General features: G+C 43.5%; 1 protein-coding gene across 1 annotated transcript in view; it reads left to right on the top strand.

Annotated features, from left to right (window-relative positions):
• The window catches only part of dhrs3b (dehydrogenase/reductase (SDR family) member 3b), a 280,407-nt gene that overhangs the window by 11,718 nt on the left and 250,918 nt on the right, over positions 1-17,771 (top strand). Inside the window, exons 4-5 of the mRNA XM_080423487.1 lie at positions 4-26; positions 399-758. Coding sequence (XP_080279613.1) covers positions 4-26; positions 399-483 — 108 coding nt within the window. The 3' untranslated portion in view covers positions 484-758. The remainder of the gene's footprint in view (positions 1-3; positions 27-398; positions 759-17,771) is intronic.

Below are 17,771 nucleotides of genomic sequence, written 5' to 3'. Positions count from 1 at the left end.
ATGCACGCCCTTGTCATGCTCAAAAGGTAGGGCTTCTTAAGCCTAATTTCATCTATTATGCAGTGTGGCGGTGTCGCTTGCCGACCAGAATAGATTTTCAAGCTACAAATGCATCCTGATAGCTTGAAGATCAGTTCTTGTCTGCAAGCGGCCCATCGTACGATGGAGTATATGGCTTATTTATCCTTCATTGTGCAGTCGTCGCATGCTGAAAATAGACAATCTACAGGCTTGCAAGGTGCTGCAAGGTGTGACACGTTGTGAGCTTGTAGATCTGCAACACAGAGCGCAATAAAGCATGCATCACGCTTTTCAGTTAAGCTTCACTGATCATTTATAATAGGTTTCATTTTCAATCACGATGTGACACCTGACATTGTATTGTATCTGCCCTCCAGCTTCATGCCACAAGCTGCACTTGAAGAAATCCACAAGTTTTCAGGAAGCTATACCTGCATGAACACATTCAAAGGGCGGACATGAATATGGACTTGACAGGATGTCAGAGCCACCTCAACAACTCTGGAGTATAATGAAGGGAAGATTTCATGGACCATAGGACATTGAACAAGGGTGGAGGCCCTATGATGGGGAGAAGCCAAGTGTCCAGGGGATGTCCCATGTAATGTTGTTGCTCCTGCATTAGACTTCATTTACAAGCTGCAGGTTACTTCCTGGTTCCATTTGTGATCTTGTGCGTGGATGATAGCTGATTGATTATATGTGTACGTTTGTACATATGCGGGTGGGCGGGCAGGGTGGTGTTCGCTCGTGTGTGTGTGTGTGTGTGTGTGTGTGTGTGTGTGTGTGTGTGTGTGTGTGTGTGTGTGTGTGTGTGTGCGTGTGCGTGTGCGTGTGTGCGCGCACACACACACGTGTGCGTGTATATACATGTGCTCTGTTTGCTGTGTTTTTAAAATCTCCCTTTAGTCTGTTTGTATGCCTCTTTTTTATTCTACCTTTCATTTGCCTTTGAATGAAACCACAATAATAAAAAAAAGTAACAGAGAGTAACAGTTTATTTTTGTGTGTTTATGATGTGTAGAGAGGGTGTACTGTGTGGTGAGAAAACCATTGTTGTGTGTCTGGATTTGACTTCTATGGCAGTGCTGAAACAGCTCTCTGTGTGAGATCACTGGCCATGACAGATGATGTTGTCAAAACATTAAATACATGCTCAAGAGGGCATGTGTGCGCCTGTTTGTTCTCACATGTCAGAAGATGGTACCACAGGATGGATGGTTTGACCATGAATACAAAACTGTCTGGGACCAACCTGCTCCTAAATGAAATGCACGGAACGCTCGTAAAGACACACACTTTCACTGTGCCCTGAATACTGGATGGGCAATGAGACAAGCCATGACTGTCAATCCAACATGCTATTTCAGTGTAAGTTGACTAAGGAGGATATTTTTAATGTCTATAAAAATGTCGGTAAAAAACTGGACTTAACCACGTCAAATGTAGCATCCTGGGAATGTCATATAATAGGCGGAAAAGTTGCCTAAAATAGCCGATCTAAGTGTTGCGATGCAATGTGAGCTTGTAGATTGGCTATTTTCGGAGCAGACATTGGGGTGTACAAGAAAAAAAGGAAGGGACAAAGTATAGACCCCTAAGGACCCCTGGGGGTCAACAATATATAGGGTTTAAGTGGTTAAACTCCTATGAATTATGCAACAAAACTAACAAAAGCTGTTCTTGCAGCTCAAGTACACACATAGGTGCACATGTACTACCCAAGCTCTTTCTAACATTCCATCATCCAGTCTAGAGTACACTCTTGATTTGACTCCATCAGTCACCTTTTTCAGCATTATATTTTGTCATAAAAGTTTGATTATTTCAACTTTGAATACAGCTGATATTACAATTTGTACCAAATGTGTCTGATTTATGTTCAGATTTCCACACTGTTATTTCTTTATAAATTCAGTTTGTCTAGGACAACAAAGCTATATCCTGTTCACAGAGATCAAGAAAATTATGTGACTATTTGCCAGTTGCGAAATTTAGATTTCGGAATGTATAGAACATATCTTGCTAAAACTGCACAACAAGGCAAGCTCAACAGAACGTGCTGTCAAACTAAGCTGGTGTAGCAATGTGAATGCCCCCATCAGGGTCACCAATGTCCATGATATGTAATATTACCAATGATCATTAAATATGACAGATGAATACACTTTCATTGTTTATTTATGATTTATGATTATGCATTTAGTACGTATGGATGTCAGTGCTTTTCTCCCTCCTTTTTTGCAGTTAGTGTTGTAAAGATGTACTTTCATTTCACATAGCAAACAGAAAGGGAATATGAAAAATGCAAGGTGTGTACAATTGTAATTATTAGCCTACTAGTGCACTAGCCCAGAGCAATAAGCAATTATTTTGGGTGCAAATATGACTAAGGGCCTATCTTCCTCCCGGGACGGTGCTCAAGGCCCTCGAGCACTGTCCCGTCGGCAGTGGCAATGGTTTTGTCCTCTGTGTTAACTGTCAATAGGCCTACTTTTGTTTTCTTGGCATTGAGCTTGAGGCCGAATGCAAAAAAGAAAATGGTTTGCATTTCCACTAAATCTGTCATTTAACTATCAGTGCAGGCGAACCTGCTTCTTAAAGGTAGTGGGAGCCGACACGGATTGGTTTAAATAACGCCCAAAACACATCCATGATTAATTCAGGGGCTTAATACCACCACCGCGCACAGACCTTTGCGTCCAGATAAGTGTTTGTGCCATAGATCGTCTAAATAAAAGCCCTTCTAGCAGCCCCTAGAGGCCTTAGAGCTAACCACTCTTACTGTTATTGATATGGCCAGAGATTGGTGCTAGAGGAAAGATTATGGGGTCACTCAAATGGTTAGGATTCATCCTCTGGGGAGCATGAATGCAATCACCAAATTTTATGGCAACCCCCCCTTTACATTTTGGGATATCTTTTGAACAAATTGTCGAGCTAGAGGACAGGGCACATGGTCACAAAATCACTAGGGTTCATTGTCCGCAGAGCATGAAGGTGCCAACAAATTCCATTGCAATCCATCCAGCAGTTTTCAACATACTGACCCAAAGTGTCAGATGGACAAATGGATGGACTGACAGACATTGACATCATTAGTATGGAGGGCCAGAGCTGCCATATTATAAAAAAATAAATAAAGGAATAGCCTACATTAAATAATAAAGAAATAAATGTAGTAATAAAAGTGCAGGTTAATTTGAAAATTAATAAATATGCACATTTATTTCCAAATGTATTTATTTATTTTATCTATTTTGCTATTAATTAATTGATCACCAGTATAAAGTTAGTATTATGTTAGTAACATTTCAGTATCATGTTAGTATCATAGTATGATCACGTTAGTATAATGGTCAGTATCACTCTCTCTCTCTCTCTCTCTCTCTCTCTCTCTCTAAACTGCGACTAAATAAGGAGCATGGTGGCACTTTTGAAGACTAACATCCATAATAAAACTTAATGAACAAATAAAAAGGTGATGAATTAAGGAGCCTGGTGGCTCACTTTGTAAAGACGCTCTCCCCATGTTCCTAAGGTCTGGGTTCAAAACCAACCAAGGATGGTCTCGGGACCAGGAAGAGTGATTTGGCTTACTGAATAGTATTCTAAGTCAGATCAGTGTTTTCCATGGCAATGTTTAGACTGAGCTATCATCTATGGTGCTTCTAATGGTGCTTCCCTGTCTTCTATGGTGCTTCTAGTAAGGGTTGGCCTGGCATTTGGTGCCTGTAACCAGCCCGTTCATTACTCCGGGCCTGGGTACAGGCCTAAATGCTTGACCCCCTTCAGTGAGGGGGTCCGGTGGCTGTTATACTGTAGGGGGCATGTTCCATTGTGTGGGTCCAAGCATTCCCTTGCATTTAAGAGTCATTGCAAATAACTATAAAGTTATTCTAGGTGATCACCTTTATCCGATATGGGTCAGATTGGTGGTTCGATCTGGACAACTGCCCATCCGAACGACTCGATGCTGGGCACCGCACTCCCTCGAGTCCTCGCCGAACTACAGGCGGACACACAGAGATGGCATTTATTGTAAGATGAAGCTAGAACTGTAACACAGAACAGTAAATATGTTGTAAGATCTCGGAAACAGTTTTCTAGTGATTTCTAATGATTCCGTAATGATTCATAGCTTTCTATACAGTAGCCTTTGCATATCAGATTCAGGAATGAAGACGCACCAATTAGCCTACACACGCATTTGTGTGCGTGTATGCGTGCATGTGTGTGTGTGGTTACGCATGCACATGCCCATTTTACCTAGAGAGAATCATGTCAACTCCTCATAATAAATACATTAAGGGGACAGTTCACTCAAGAAACAACTTTATTTCTATCGATTACTTACCCCTGACGTCTTGAATACTAGGCAAATGTTCATCTCTATAATACAAATGAAAATTTGCTTCATATTCAAGACGTCAAGGGGTAAGTAAACGATAAAGAAATTAAGTTGTTTCTTCTGTGAACTATTCCTTTAAGTGATCTAGTTTATATTTCCAGACACCACTCTTTAGATTAATCTAACGTTGTCTGAATCTGAATCTGGAAAAACAAAAGAACCCTGTGTCTGAGTGCACACGTTAAGACAAGCACGTACTGTAAATAGCGGAATAGCCACAGGCCCACAATACGAGAGGCTGTAAAATGCAGGGATAGTGTCTGCCCTTTGGCTGCCAGACAAGGACCATAAACTTTCATTTGAATCCATGAACCATAAATGCCCTCCTGTGTGGCTCACGATAGGGCCGCACATTGTGATCAGTAGGTGACCCACACTAAAATGCGGGCTGCTGTGTTTGGGGCTGGAGAGAGAGAGAGAGAGAGAGAGAGAGAGAGAGAGAGAGAGAGAGAGAGAGAGAGAGAGAGAGAGAGAGAGAGACAGAGAGGGAGGGAGAGACAGACAGACAGACAGAGAGGGAGGGAGAGACAGACAGACAGACAGACAGACAGACAGACAGACAGACAGACAGACAGACAGACAGACAGACAGACAGACAGACAGCAAGAGAGAGAGGGAGGGAGAGAGAGAGAGAGAGAGAGAGAGAGAGAGGGAGAGAGGGAGAGAGGGAGGGAGAGACAGACAGACAGACAGACAGACAGACAGACAGACAGACAGACAGACAGACAGACAGATAGCAAGAGAGAGAGGGAGGGAGAGAGAGAGAGAGAGAGGATGTGATCTGCTGCTGAGAGTGAACATGAGCCTCCTTGGAGAGCCTGTTTCTCATTCTCTCGGTGTGGGTTGTTGCGAAAGTAGAGGGAGAAAAAGAAGAGGCATGTTGAGATGGAACTGGGTCGAGGAGCCGTGTAGCGCACGTATGCTTCGGAGAGGAGGGCTGAAGCGGTTTGAAATCTCATGGGGGAAGGTTCAGAGCAAGGTTAGCCAAATACTGAATAAATCAAGCCTCGGAGAGACTTCTTCCCTGCTTCAAGCTCTCAGCTTTGGGGTGACTGACCGGGCACAGGTGGACGCAGTGGACTTTAGGTATAGCCACAAGGGGCAAGAAATGGGGAGGATAGACAGTAAAAGTCTTGAGCGTTAATTTAACTCAGAGTGTAAAAATTGACCCTATAAAAAGTGACAACCAAATCTGTGTGAGGCCATCTGTGAATTCCCACCTTGTTATTAACAATCACTGCCTTTTACTGCTTTTATGTTATCAGATGCACTCTTGTCTTCCCCTCTTCTGTGCTTCACTTTAAATGAGATAAAAAAGCCCAGGGCGTTTATTCATTTATTTATTTTATCCCTCCCCCCATATGCTCTCCAAACATTTGTGATCCTAACATAGGGGCTCAGAAAGTCAGCCTCCAAATGATCCATTAAATATGTTATAGGAGCCCCGGATCTGGAGTCCATTTGGCTTGTTGTGCAGTGGTGCCGAACGCATGTAAAATCCCCGGCCAGTGGAAGGATGCACTCGTTATTCACATCCCATAAGCTGGCTGATCCACTGACTCCCACTTTCCTGGCTCAAGGTTCCTTGAAGCCTTGGCATGGCCTCGCTTCGTATGACAGCTTTCATTCCCAGATTTAAAAAAACACAACCCCCCAACACACACACATCTCAAAATCTGAATGAATAAAATGGAGTTTAACTAACTGAACAAGCCCTACAGTATATGTTTGTTGTACAACGAATAGCAAAAATAGCCAATCTAGAAGCTCACAGAAGCACATTGTGACGCATTGTATATCGGCTATTTTTGACATTGTTGGAACATGCTACGCCAAGGTTAATGTTGTTAAGTTAACCGCTGTTCTTTTGAAAAGCAACCCCTAATTATGTGGCGTCGACCACTTTATGAGAGTGGGTGTCACCTTGTTTTCAAATATTTTCAAATGTCAACTGCATTAAGGAATGGAACGCGTCACATCATACATCACACCGCCTTGGGCTAACAAGCTCTTCATAAGTGATATCATGGTTGGAAGACGGGGCCATGAGCGATGGCATTAACCCGCCATAAACCTCATAACTCAGTGTGTGTGTTTGTGAATTGTCAAGGCTAAGTAGTGTTGAGAGCCAGGAGGAACCAGAGTTCAGCAAGGTGTTATTTGTTACAGTGTCTTATCCACTTTCCCTGAACTACACTGTTAGCCTTCTCTCTAGTTTGTTGCTGCCTTCATCCATCATGGTGCAGGTAGTGTGATAAAAAGGCTAGGCCCTAACCCACAGCAAGGGGCCAGCCGTGATGCCTCAGTTGACCTGTCAAACTGCAAGAATTATTGTCCACGGTGGTGTTAAAGGTCAAAGGGACCAACAACCTCAGAGGGTGTCAGTCTTCACACACACACACACACACACACACACACACACACACACACACACACACACACACACACACACACACACACACACACACACACACACACACACACACACACACACACACACACACACACACACACACACACACACACACACACACACACACACACACACATCAGAGCTGATATTAAGAGTAATCTGCAAAATCTATGGATTAAATCAGTCAGTCAAACGTTATTGTCACATCACAGTTAGAAGGTAAAAGTGGGTGAAATTCGTGAAATAATAGGGAAGAGTGAATAAATAATAGAGGAAGGAATACAAGTACATACAAGTACATCAGGTTTGCAGCAGGTTTATAAAATAAATGTCATGTGGGTTAAAAGTCATAGATAAAATATAAAAGGAGCATCGGGTATAAAACACAATTTCCACATGCATGATTAAAGGCAATGCTACATGGCGTCAAGGCTTAGCCCTTGTAACAGGACTTGTTGAATGTTTAGCGCTCACACCCAATTTAACCAAGAGAAAGTTTACTGCCGTAGTCCACACTGAGCTGTTTGCTCTTCTGCTCAGGGCTTGACAGGTTATGCTAGAAGATTTCCATCACATGAGACTCACAAGGACTTGCTAACTTTCAACTACATGCTGCATGGCTGCTTCTTTCTGTGGTGTCTATTTGATTCAGTTGTCCCTTTCATGTGGGTATTTATGAGCAGCAAACAAGACAGAGCAAACGACTACACATTATTTACTGTAGCAGCATAGCAGAGTGGAAAGTATTAGAATAGTTTCACAGAGTTTAATTCACAAACAATTAAATATGCAACCACTTTAGCTGCTCTCTTCATCCATTGGCCATGCATATACATGTAGAAGTCAGTTTTGCCGATAAATGCTGCATACATATGCATTAAACTGGCTAAAGTGGTTCTAACACAAGGTCCGACACTTTTGAGCCAGAGCATAACACTCCATAAATTCTATTCATTATTGGCTGCCTGCCAGCCATATCTTCCACACTGTGCAGGGCAGCACACACTATCTATATGGTGATCTCCTAAAGGAAAAGGTGTTTCAGTGCTATGCAGAAAACTTCCTCTGTTCCCTGTCTCCTGTTTTTCATTAAGGTTCATTTCTGGAGCGCCGTATCACGGCGACACATCTGATCAGGAACAACAGTAGATCAGAGGGACACACACAGGACACGCTGACAAGAGACAGTAAAAATTTGAATTAAACTCATAATATCCTGTGTTAAAAAAAATACAAAAAAATAACTGTGCGTGTGTGCATGCACACACACACAAATAAATACATACATAAATCAATAATAGCCAATAATAATAATAATAATAGCCAAATGCAAGCCAAATGCAAGCCTTTTTTGTGTTTTGAAGTGAAATCCTCTTCTGGTTGTTCAGCTTCCTTGTTTAAAACTATACAGCATACTTGTCTATACAGTAAATTCACTTGTTGCACTTTTCTTCCTTAGATGTAACAGACAGAGTTAACACAAGAACACGTCCAGTATGATATAAAAGAATTCCCGCTGGGGCCTCCTACACTGTGTAACTGAGTTCTGTTGTGCATGTGGTTTACAGCGTTCTGCTCTTGAACCCTTGACAGTTAAGTGGGAGGTAAGCGCTCAGGGACAAACAAAGCAAAGTGAAGCCTGCTTTTCAGCAGCAAGGAAAAAGGCAAACAGTCAAAAGGGGAAGGGTGCGTGAGGGTGAAACACAGTTCACATCGCGCTGATGGGCTCAGGGTATTTATAAAGCCCACCAGGCATCACGTCAGGAGGCTCTGCTGGAAAAAATGTTGTTCCCAGATGGACTGTCTCAGGCAGGATTTATTTATGACCAAGCTGCTTCCTCATAGGGTTACGCAACGGTGTCGTAGCACGAGTGAACTCTGCAGCTCGGTGTCTGTTGCCAGCGGGCCTTGCCTTGATCAAGGTGAATCAGATGTGGGTCAGAGGGAGGGCACTTTTATCTCTCAGCTGAAAGGGGGGGGGGGGCAGTATTTAAAATATATATATATCCTCCTAAACACAGTTGTGTGCTCGCTGTGACTGAGCGAGACATCAGATGTACAGGTCGCAGACTCCTTTTGGGTATCACAAAACCACGGCCTGACAAGAGCAACACAAATAAAAATAGATGAAATATCAAGTCATATTTTCTTGGCTAATGAAAAAAGGCAGGCCGATATTTGAGACAGTCTTTTTACAGCTCTCTTGGCATGGAGAAGCCCACGATCTATCACAAGGCAATATTACATAAACAAAGGCCTCCCCAAGCCCAGAGCCTGCATGCAAGTGATCACGTGACCAGTGTTGGCGGCCTCTGTGAACTACACCTGAACTTAGCTAAATGGAAACAGACCAAACACACACAGTGTGCGTCAGGATGAAAGCATCTCTCCAGAGTGCTGTTACTGAGCGTTTGGAGGAGAGGATGTGGGTTATCAAGCTGAGCAGGAGAGCTGAATAGCGCTCTCCTTCTAAAAGATTGAGTCAGCATGTGGCTTAGTAGACATCTGAGCTAAAATCACACTTAAAATCTAGCCTACCCAACACTGAAGTGCACTTGATTTTTTTGCCATTGGACTTTCAGTAGTTATAGGCCTCATGATGGGGATGATACCTTTAATTGCTCTCAGTTTTTTCTCTTCTTTATTTACAGATGTTTGTCCTCCCTATAGAAGGTTGGTTTTCACCTCTTAATCAGTTAATCTCTTTTATGAATGCAAAGTAACCACTTAAACCCTTAGTTGGCGGAGTCCTCCAGGGCTCTGTACTAGGCCCCCTCCTGTTTTAGCTCATCACTAAATATCTTTGCCAAAAATAGCTGATCTACAAGCTCACAACACATCACAATGCGGTGCATTATGAGCTTGTTGATCTGCTATTTTTGCCAAATGTTATTTAAAAAATATATATTTATAAAATATATATATATATTTCCCCTTTATTGATGGAATACAGTAAGCTGACAGGAAATGGGGACCGAGAGATAGAGAGTGGCACGCAGCCAACGTCAGCCGTCCGGGCCTATTTTTGCCAAATGTTAACCCCAGAATAGGGATGCTAGGTTTCATGTGGTTAATGATCTGACCCTTATTAAACCAATTCATAACACTGGAATGCTCTCATCTCTCCTGTGTCTTGTCCTCATCATCGTGTATGATTCAAAGACCATGGGAATAATATCAGGTCATCACATCTCCACCCTGGAAATACATTGTCCACTTGTGATATTGGTGAAGCTGCAAATTACGGAAACTTATTTGAGATGAGTGAACATCTCAAATATAAAATGGAATTCAGTGCTCTAGCCCTTTGTCACTGCACTCACTTTGGTGTGCAAAATCTAAAAAGCTCTTTCCTTGAGTAATAAAACCTCGAACACCCCCATCAAGTTCAGAGCAATACAGAGCAGGGTGTTGGTTGCAAAGAAAGAGCAGCCATGCAGATCCTCCTACACATGATATACTACTGAACCTAGAGGTGGTACCAGCCGCTTGTGTGATCGTAGGTGTATCTGTGTGTATGTGTACGTGTACGTGTACGTGCACGTGCGCGCGCGCGCGCGTGCGTGCGTGCGTGCGTGCGTGCGTGCGTGCGTGCGTGCGTGTGCATTCTTCAGAGACAGAGAGCAAGTCTAATAGTTTGTGTTGTGGGTTTGCACCCTTCACGCAGAAGCCAAGAAGAGTAATTGCCTGCTCAACACCTCCGAGGTGAAAGGTTGTGCTGGGAAGGCAGGAGGGGGTCATACGATCTGTAGTAATTAGCCTGCAAAAGGACAAATGAGTCTCCCACCAGATAGCTATATGAGTATGTCAAACTTGGGCCCTGGAAGAACTTACAAGATTATCACGTCCCCCTGAGACACCTGATTATACGACAGGTCCCTCATCTAATGAGGACTAGCCTGCTATGGGGTTAGACAATCCGCCCACAACTTGGTTCATTGTGTCTGCCATTTCAGAGAACTTGTTTTGCATGAGACATTATCTAGCTGCGACAGAGGAAAGTATTTTTCTCAGGCAGCTGGCAAAATAGCTCTAATGGTGTACATGTATGCCAGTTTAAAGTATAATATAATTTAAACTGGAAATACCAGATGTACATGTGTATAGTATATAGAATCTGCATATTATACAGATTAATACAATTCTCAATGTTAATTAACGGCAAGAGTGTAAGAATTGACTCAAATGAACCGTCAATTTTTTTACTATCATTCGATTGTACTTTGAAGCACACAGCAGAGTCAGCAATACATCTGCCTTCACCAGTGGTGGGGGATTTGATTTTTTTCTTCATGAAAAGGATTTAATCAAAAATGACGACAGCAATCCACTGACCTGGTTTCAATTTCCATTGAGATCAGAGTAAGAAAGCGGCAATTTTTGCACGATTTCCGGATTAGGCTGGTTCTACCGTATGGCAAACGCAATGTATGAAATCTAACTCTAGCGGAGTTTAGATTGGGTCTCATATAACTGTGTAACTAACCACAGCTCCACTGCTGCTGCTGGGCTTAGATGAGCCAGACTGGACTGAGATTGAACTGAGCTGAGGAATTCCAACATCTGGCTTGTATCTGCAGCTTACGGTCATTTGGATGCAGTTGATGGTTTCCAGTAGATCCACAAAGACAGAATTGTTCTGCGTTTGGGCCTTGTCTGCCTTGGACTCTGAGGGCGCGGTGCTCTGGCGCCTGACTACCACAGCTGGGCCTGTCTGTCAAAGCTCTCATGTGACACACACACACACACACACACACACACACACACACACACACACACACACACACACACACACACACACACACACACACACACACACACACACACACACACACACACACACACACACACACACACACACACACACACACACACACACACACACACACACACACACACACACACACACACACACACACACACACACACACACACAACTGAGTTGTCCCCTGCCTGAGAATTAGGAGAGAGATGAGATGGGGGTGGTCACAGTCACATGACTAGAGGGGTTTTGTCTGAGAGGTGGGAACACATATTAACCTAATCACCACAGTAATTATGTAAAAGAGGGATTGACAATTGCACGATTCACAGCCTATTTTTTTCTTCCTTAACCACTTACTGTAAGCCTTATATACTTCGCCGTACAACAAGCATTGAACACATTGTGAGTTTGTAGATGTTATATTCACTGTATTTTTTTTTAAAGAAGAAAAAAAAAGGGGTTTTAATATTATGACATGCCCAAAATAGGTACGCCAGTTTGAAAGCTGTCATTAGGCTGAACTGAGCTATATGTCACTCTGCACAACTGTTTGAGCCAGGGACCTGAGATGACAAACACTTGCCTAAGTCAGCTAAACCACACTGAAGCCTCTCCTCCCCCACCAAGGTCCCACACTACACTGCAAGTTTGACAATTGGGTTCAACACCAGGTCAAGCTCTGGGTTTGACAATGGGCCAACCAGTCTTCAATGGGAGTAAAGCAGACAGCTTTCCCACAAAGAGCTCGCTCACACAGAGGGGATTCTGGCTTAGTGGCCTCTCCTATTTAAACCATACTGACTGGAATTAGAGAAAATCTTTCTCACAGTGTAAAAAAAGAAGCTTTCTGGTGTTTTTGCTGGCTATGGACACTATCGGTTACAGTCTCAGCGGTTCACTGGATCTGTTTACTCAGAGAGGGAAGCCGTTCTGCTTTCCTTATATGTATTTATTTTATATCTGTCTCTCCTACATAAACTGTGTCATGTGGCGATATGAAAACAACATGTTTTTCTCCTGTATGTATACGTAGCATGCAAGACTTTTAGTTGTTTGCGTGTCTGTATGGATTCTTGCCCTACGCAGTCAAACGAGATGGACATTATACTAAACATCCTGTGCATTTCTGGAGTGGATGTATGTTTGCAGAACTCCTATTTGTCTCCGTATATATGTATCTGTGTAACGCTATACACGTGTGGAGCTCTTCTGCATTGCTGTGTGTGTGTGTGTATATGCTGGTGTACGGCTGGCGAGTGCTGACTGAGGGACATGGATCTTGCACATTGAGTGTATGAACTCTGGCTGAACCCCTGGGTGTACTGTTTCAGGCACGCTCTGACAACCTCGCCCCAATGACCCGGCTCGCGACTGCACAGTTCACGGGGAGGTCCTCTACTCACGCACAGCCCACCCACCCCACCCCTTTCTCTCCCTCCCCTTCTCCCCTCTGTATCCCCCCCCCCCTGCTCCCTCCTTCACCTCCCAAACCCTCCCTTCTCCTCCTCTCAACTCCTTTCAGTGTCTCCTCTCTGTCTTCCTGCTGTGTTTTCTTTTTTCCTACACTCAACCCCTCCTGGTTTTCCTTCTCTCTATTTCTACCAGGCCGTTGTCAACAACTATCTGTCGACTGGCATCTCGGAGACGGCTCTCCTAGACATGACGGCCTAGGAGAAGACGCCATCGGGCTCCCACATCACACTCATTTAATAACTCCCCCCCCCCCCCCCCCAGGTTCATAAGTTCATGTTGTGGGTATTTACATAACTTTTGCATACTTTTACATTTCTGTATTTACATAGCCTCTTCATACAGTAAACCAGACACTTTTCAGGATGGAAAAGATGGATAAAAAGTCTCTTTGAGGGGATTAAACGTGCAAGACAAAATGTTCTTGTTATTTATGTGACTCTAACCCACTCAATTACCTTCCGCCTTGCAAACATCTCTATGCCTATTAGTGAGGAACAATCAGTGGCCTTCACTTTTACCACAGAATTACATAACTGTTTATGTCTTTACAAAGGCTCTATAGTGATAACCCTTTGCAGATTTTCTCAAGTTATATAAAATAGCCTACTTTTCGAACTCTTTAATACAATAAAATAAAAGGCCTGATGTTCACCAACAGACTTGGATCGATGAGTTGGGGGAGTGAAACAAACAGTATTATTATTCAGTTATTCTCCCACTTTCATAACCTCTAGTAAACCATGTAATTGTGAAACTAATGATGTTTTTGTTTTGAGCGGGCGGTTGTGTTTTGAAATCAACTTCCTGGCACTATTAAAAGGGCCCCCGGGAGACTTTAGACCCTACTTTGAAAACTTTGGAACTAATCACCCTTGAAAATATGTTTTTTCATGCTTGTTTTGAGAATGAGTCTGTCCTCAATAGGCTATATTCTTGGGAATTCATTCCAGACCTGCAACACTGACAATATAGATAAGATAGACAGTGCAATTGCTGATGCCACAGTTGCAATCAGTACTTTTCCACACTGAAGTGGGGTAGATGACCAGATAAAATATGGCAAAGTTCAGGGTTTTTCTACACCAATTTCCCTGAGCTATTATGATCAACATGTTTGGGTGTACAATACATTAGCAATCATTTCACTGTTGCCTGTGATGAGGTTTTGATCATATTGTGTGTCTGTTTAAAAGATTTCCTTTCTTAATCAGTGTGGTGTTGAAGTGTGGGTGGAAGTAAATCTTCTTCCCTTCTATAAGAGCATTTTCATGAAGCATATTCACAAAAGATGAATGGGAATATGATGACAAGTCTGATTGCAATGCAATTTGCAAGGTAAGTTGTTCTTAAAGGCTGAGCAAGGTATCATTATTTTCTCAAGGCCCAGTGGGCACACTGGTTAAAGTGTGAGCTATGATTATTGTGAATAGGAATGGGTTGTTCCTCAGGCCTCAAAGCAAAGGACAGAGTCCTGATGCTGAGTGCTCTGGATAAGATTACAGTGTTTTTCCCTCCGTCAATGAGTCATAGGCAATTTCAACATAGCCCTAAGTGGTTTTGGTCACATTGCTTGGGAAATGTGATGATTCAGTATTTGTTTCGCTATTGTGCTCATAGTGACCGATGGCTCCCTGAGCTGTCACTATGCCAACGCTCCGCTCATCAGTAGCTGTCATATTAGTTTGAAGAGTGAAAATTAAAAGTAATTTAAACAGAAAAGTTTTTACTCTTTGTTAGTAGGAGGAATGAAATGCAACCAATATTAAGCCCTTTATACTTTGTTATACTGTATGACTAATGGCAAAAATGGCTAATAAACGTGTCACAACACACGTGTAGACTGTAGATTTATTTATTTATCATTTCTTTCCAAAACAGGTATAGGTGCAAGGGTTAATATGTCGTTAAAAAATAAAAGTGAAAACATTTTCTTTGAACCTTATCCTCCATATGACTTTTTAAGATAAAAAAAAGGGACAACCCATCTCTGTCAGTCTTGGCAGTACGTCTTGTGTGTCCCAGTGACCATCTGAGGTGACTGGGGATAAACAAACACTTCATAAATCTTGAAAGTCTTCAATCTCTATCAATGTGTGCCTTGTGCGCCGTCTGCAGGGCCTTCAAACCTCTGAATACTGATCACCCCACCAGTCATCCCATTAACTCCCTGCCAACCTCTCCCTAACCCGTGGTACAGCCTTTACTCTTGACATTATGGGAGGGACCACTTATCCACTCAAAGGACCCATGCTGTGCTTTCTGTGCAAACTGCCTGATTAGTTGGCCACCCCTGACTTGCTGTTGGTTCTGTGACTGTCGAATGATAGATTGTCCCTCATTTGTCTCTTTCAAAGACCTCCATGGTCTCCATCTGCATGGTTAGCATATCCAACTGGAGTGTGTGTCATTTTGAATCTCATTTTGCGATAGTGAGGACTCATCATTCTATTCTCGTTATATTATACAGAATTTTACCCGTTAACAGAAGTGCTAGCTTGCTTAGAGAACTTTACCATACTGTACGCAAAATAACTCATCTAAAATGCTTAAAATTACTGCAGTGAAAAAAAAGTTTTGTCATTGTTCACTTTGCTTTGAAAATGACAGATGGAGTCTGATTCTGACTAATTTCCATCCAACTGAGAGCATGATTTAACACTGAGAGAGTGAAAAATAGACCTATAAATGGACCCCTAAAGGTGGACCTGGTAGGGTCCATTTTTCCACTTTTAGAGTCAAATTAACACCGGGGATTTTACTGAGTTCGTAACACGAGGAGACTTTACGAAGACACACACAGAGGGATCTGAGAGCTGTAAAAACAAAACCCTCATCGGTCAGTCGGGGCAAATATTTATTGGCTGGAGCGAGCCCACAACTCCACTCCTCCTCCACCCCCGCACAAGAATGACCTAAGTTTACCCAGGGTGAGAGGAGCCCCCCCCCCCCCCCACCCCCCACCCCACGGTGCACCAGCCCCCACCCCCAAGAGAACTCCTGCTGGAAACCGGGTTTGTGTTACAGGGCCCCTGGGAGGGGCTCCCAGCAGGGGAGCTGGAGGCCGTCAAGAGCAGTAACCCCCTCAGCCACGGACGGCCCTCCTCCACTCTCGCAGAGTCAGCGAGGGAAAGACCTGAACTTGGGATGACCCCACCCAAAGCAGAGTCCCCATTGGGTTCATCCGCAGGACACAAGGTCCGGTTCCCCTCACCCCTTAAATTTTCCTGCATGCTCTCCACTCCCCTCCACCCCCCACACCCCCCCCCCCCCCCCCCACACCACTTTTTTTCCTCCTTTTTGGACCTGTTTTTCCAACTAGGCCAATACATTTTCCAGAGCAGAACCCCCCCACCCCCCTCCCAAAACCACCCCAAAACCACCACCCCCCATTGCCACTATCACTCCCCCCCACACAGAGTCATCTAGTTAACAGCATACCGTATACCAGGTTCTCAAACTTTTTTCCTGTCAAGGACGGCCATATATTTGGCCGTGGACCCACATCTGAAAATATGTTGTGCGACTGCGAGAGACCCCCAGAAGCAAAGATTTGTGTTAAAAAGGTTTGCTTAAAAGAAAAAATATTCAAAAACTTCCACTGATGTTCAAGATTTTAGAAAAATAGCGAATCTACAAGCTCATAGCGCGGCACGAAATGATGCGCTATGAGCTTGTATATCTGCTATTTTTGAATAGCCAAAGTATAAAAGGTTAAAGTGGCTACAATGATTGTGACGCTATATTAATACATTTTGCTGGGGTCCCCCTGGAATCTCCCCAAGGACCCCTGGGGGTCCCCGGACCCCACTTTGAGAACCAATGCCGTCTACCCTCTATACTTAGTAAACTAATACTTAGCGGACCGGTGTCGGCTCTGTACTTGGTCCGCTCTTTTTTCCCCCCTCTACACCAAATATCTTCACCGGAAATAGCCAATCTAGCTCACAAGCTCACAGCTTGTACTGTAGATCGGCTATTTTCAGCAAATGTTCCTCTCCAGAATAGGGATGGTATAGGGTTCAAGTGGTTAACTTTCCCTGCTCCCTGCTTCTAAGAAAGAGAAGAGAGCTCTTTCAAGTTTATAGCCCTACACCATGCTCCCCCTTCCTCCTGTACATCCCCCGTTGTGATGTGTTGGGAGGGGGACGAGTTCTGTACCAATATGCTGTATGCATGTGATGTATACCATTGGTTCTCAAAGTGGGGTCCGGGGACCCCCAGGGGTCTTTGAGGGGGTTCCAGGGGGTCCCCAGTCAAATGATTGATAGGAACCAAATGGACTCTTACGGGTCTATTTGGTTCCATTTGTACACTCTCAGAGTTAGATTAACATTGATTTTACAGTGTATATTGGGGTCGCAGAGATAAAAATGCCATCAAATGGGGGTCCATGGCCTACTAATGCACATCAAATTGGGTTCCTTGAAATTAAAATGGTTCGGAATAACTGCTATAGCCTTAAAACTAATCTCTGTTGGGGGTTCCTGCATTTCTTTTTGAAAGGGGGTCCGTGGGCTGATATGTATCAACTTGACATGAAAACGTTTGAGAGGCACTGATGTATACAGTAGTGATTCTCAACATTTTCAATTTCAAGGACCCAAAGTTTGATATGCAGGCCACAGACCCCCATTTGGTAAGGTTTTCATCTCTGGGAGTGGGATCAGTGGGATCAGATGAGGTTTTCA

This window comes from Gymnoscopelus braueri (genome assembly GCF_963280865.1).
Source record: "Gymnoscopelus braueri genome assembly, chromosome: 3".
Classification (NCBI taxonomy): Eukaryota; Metazoa; Chordata; class Actinopteri; order Myctophiformes; family Myctophidae; genus Gymnoscopelus; species Gymnoscopelus braueri.
This window is presented reverse-complemented; position numbering and strand designations above follow the sequence as displayed.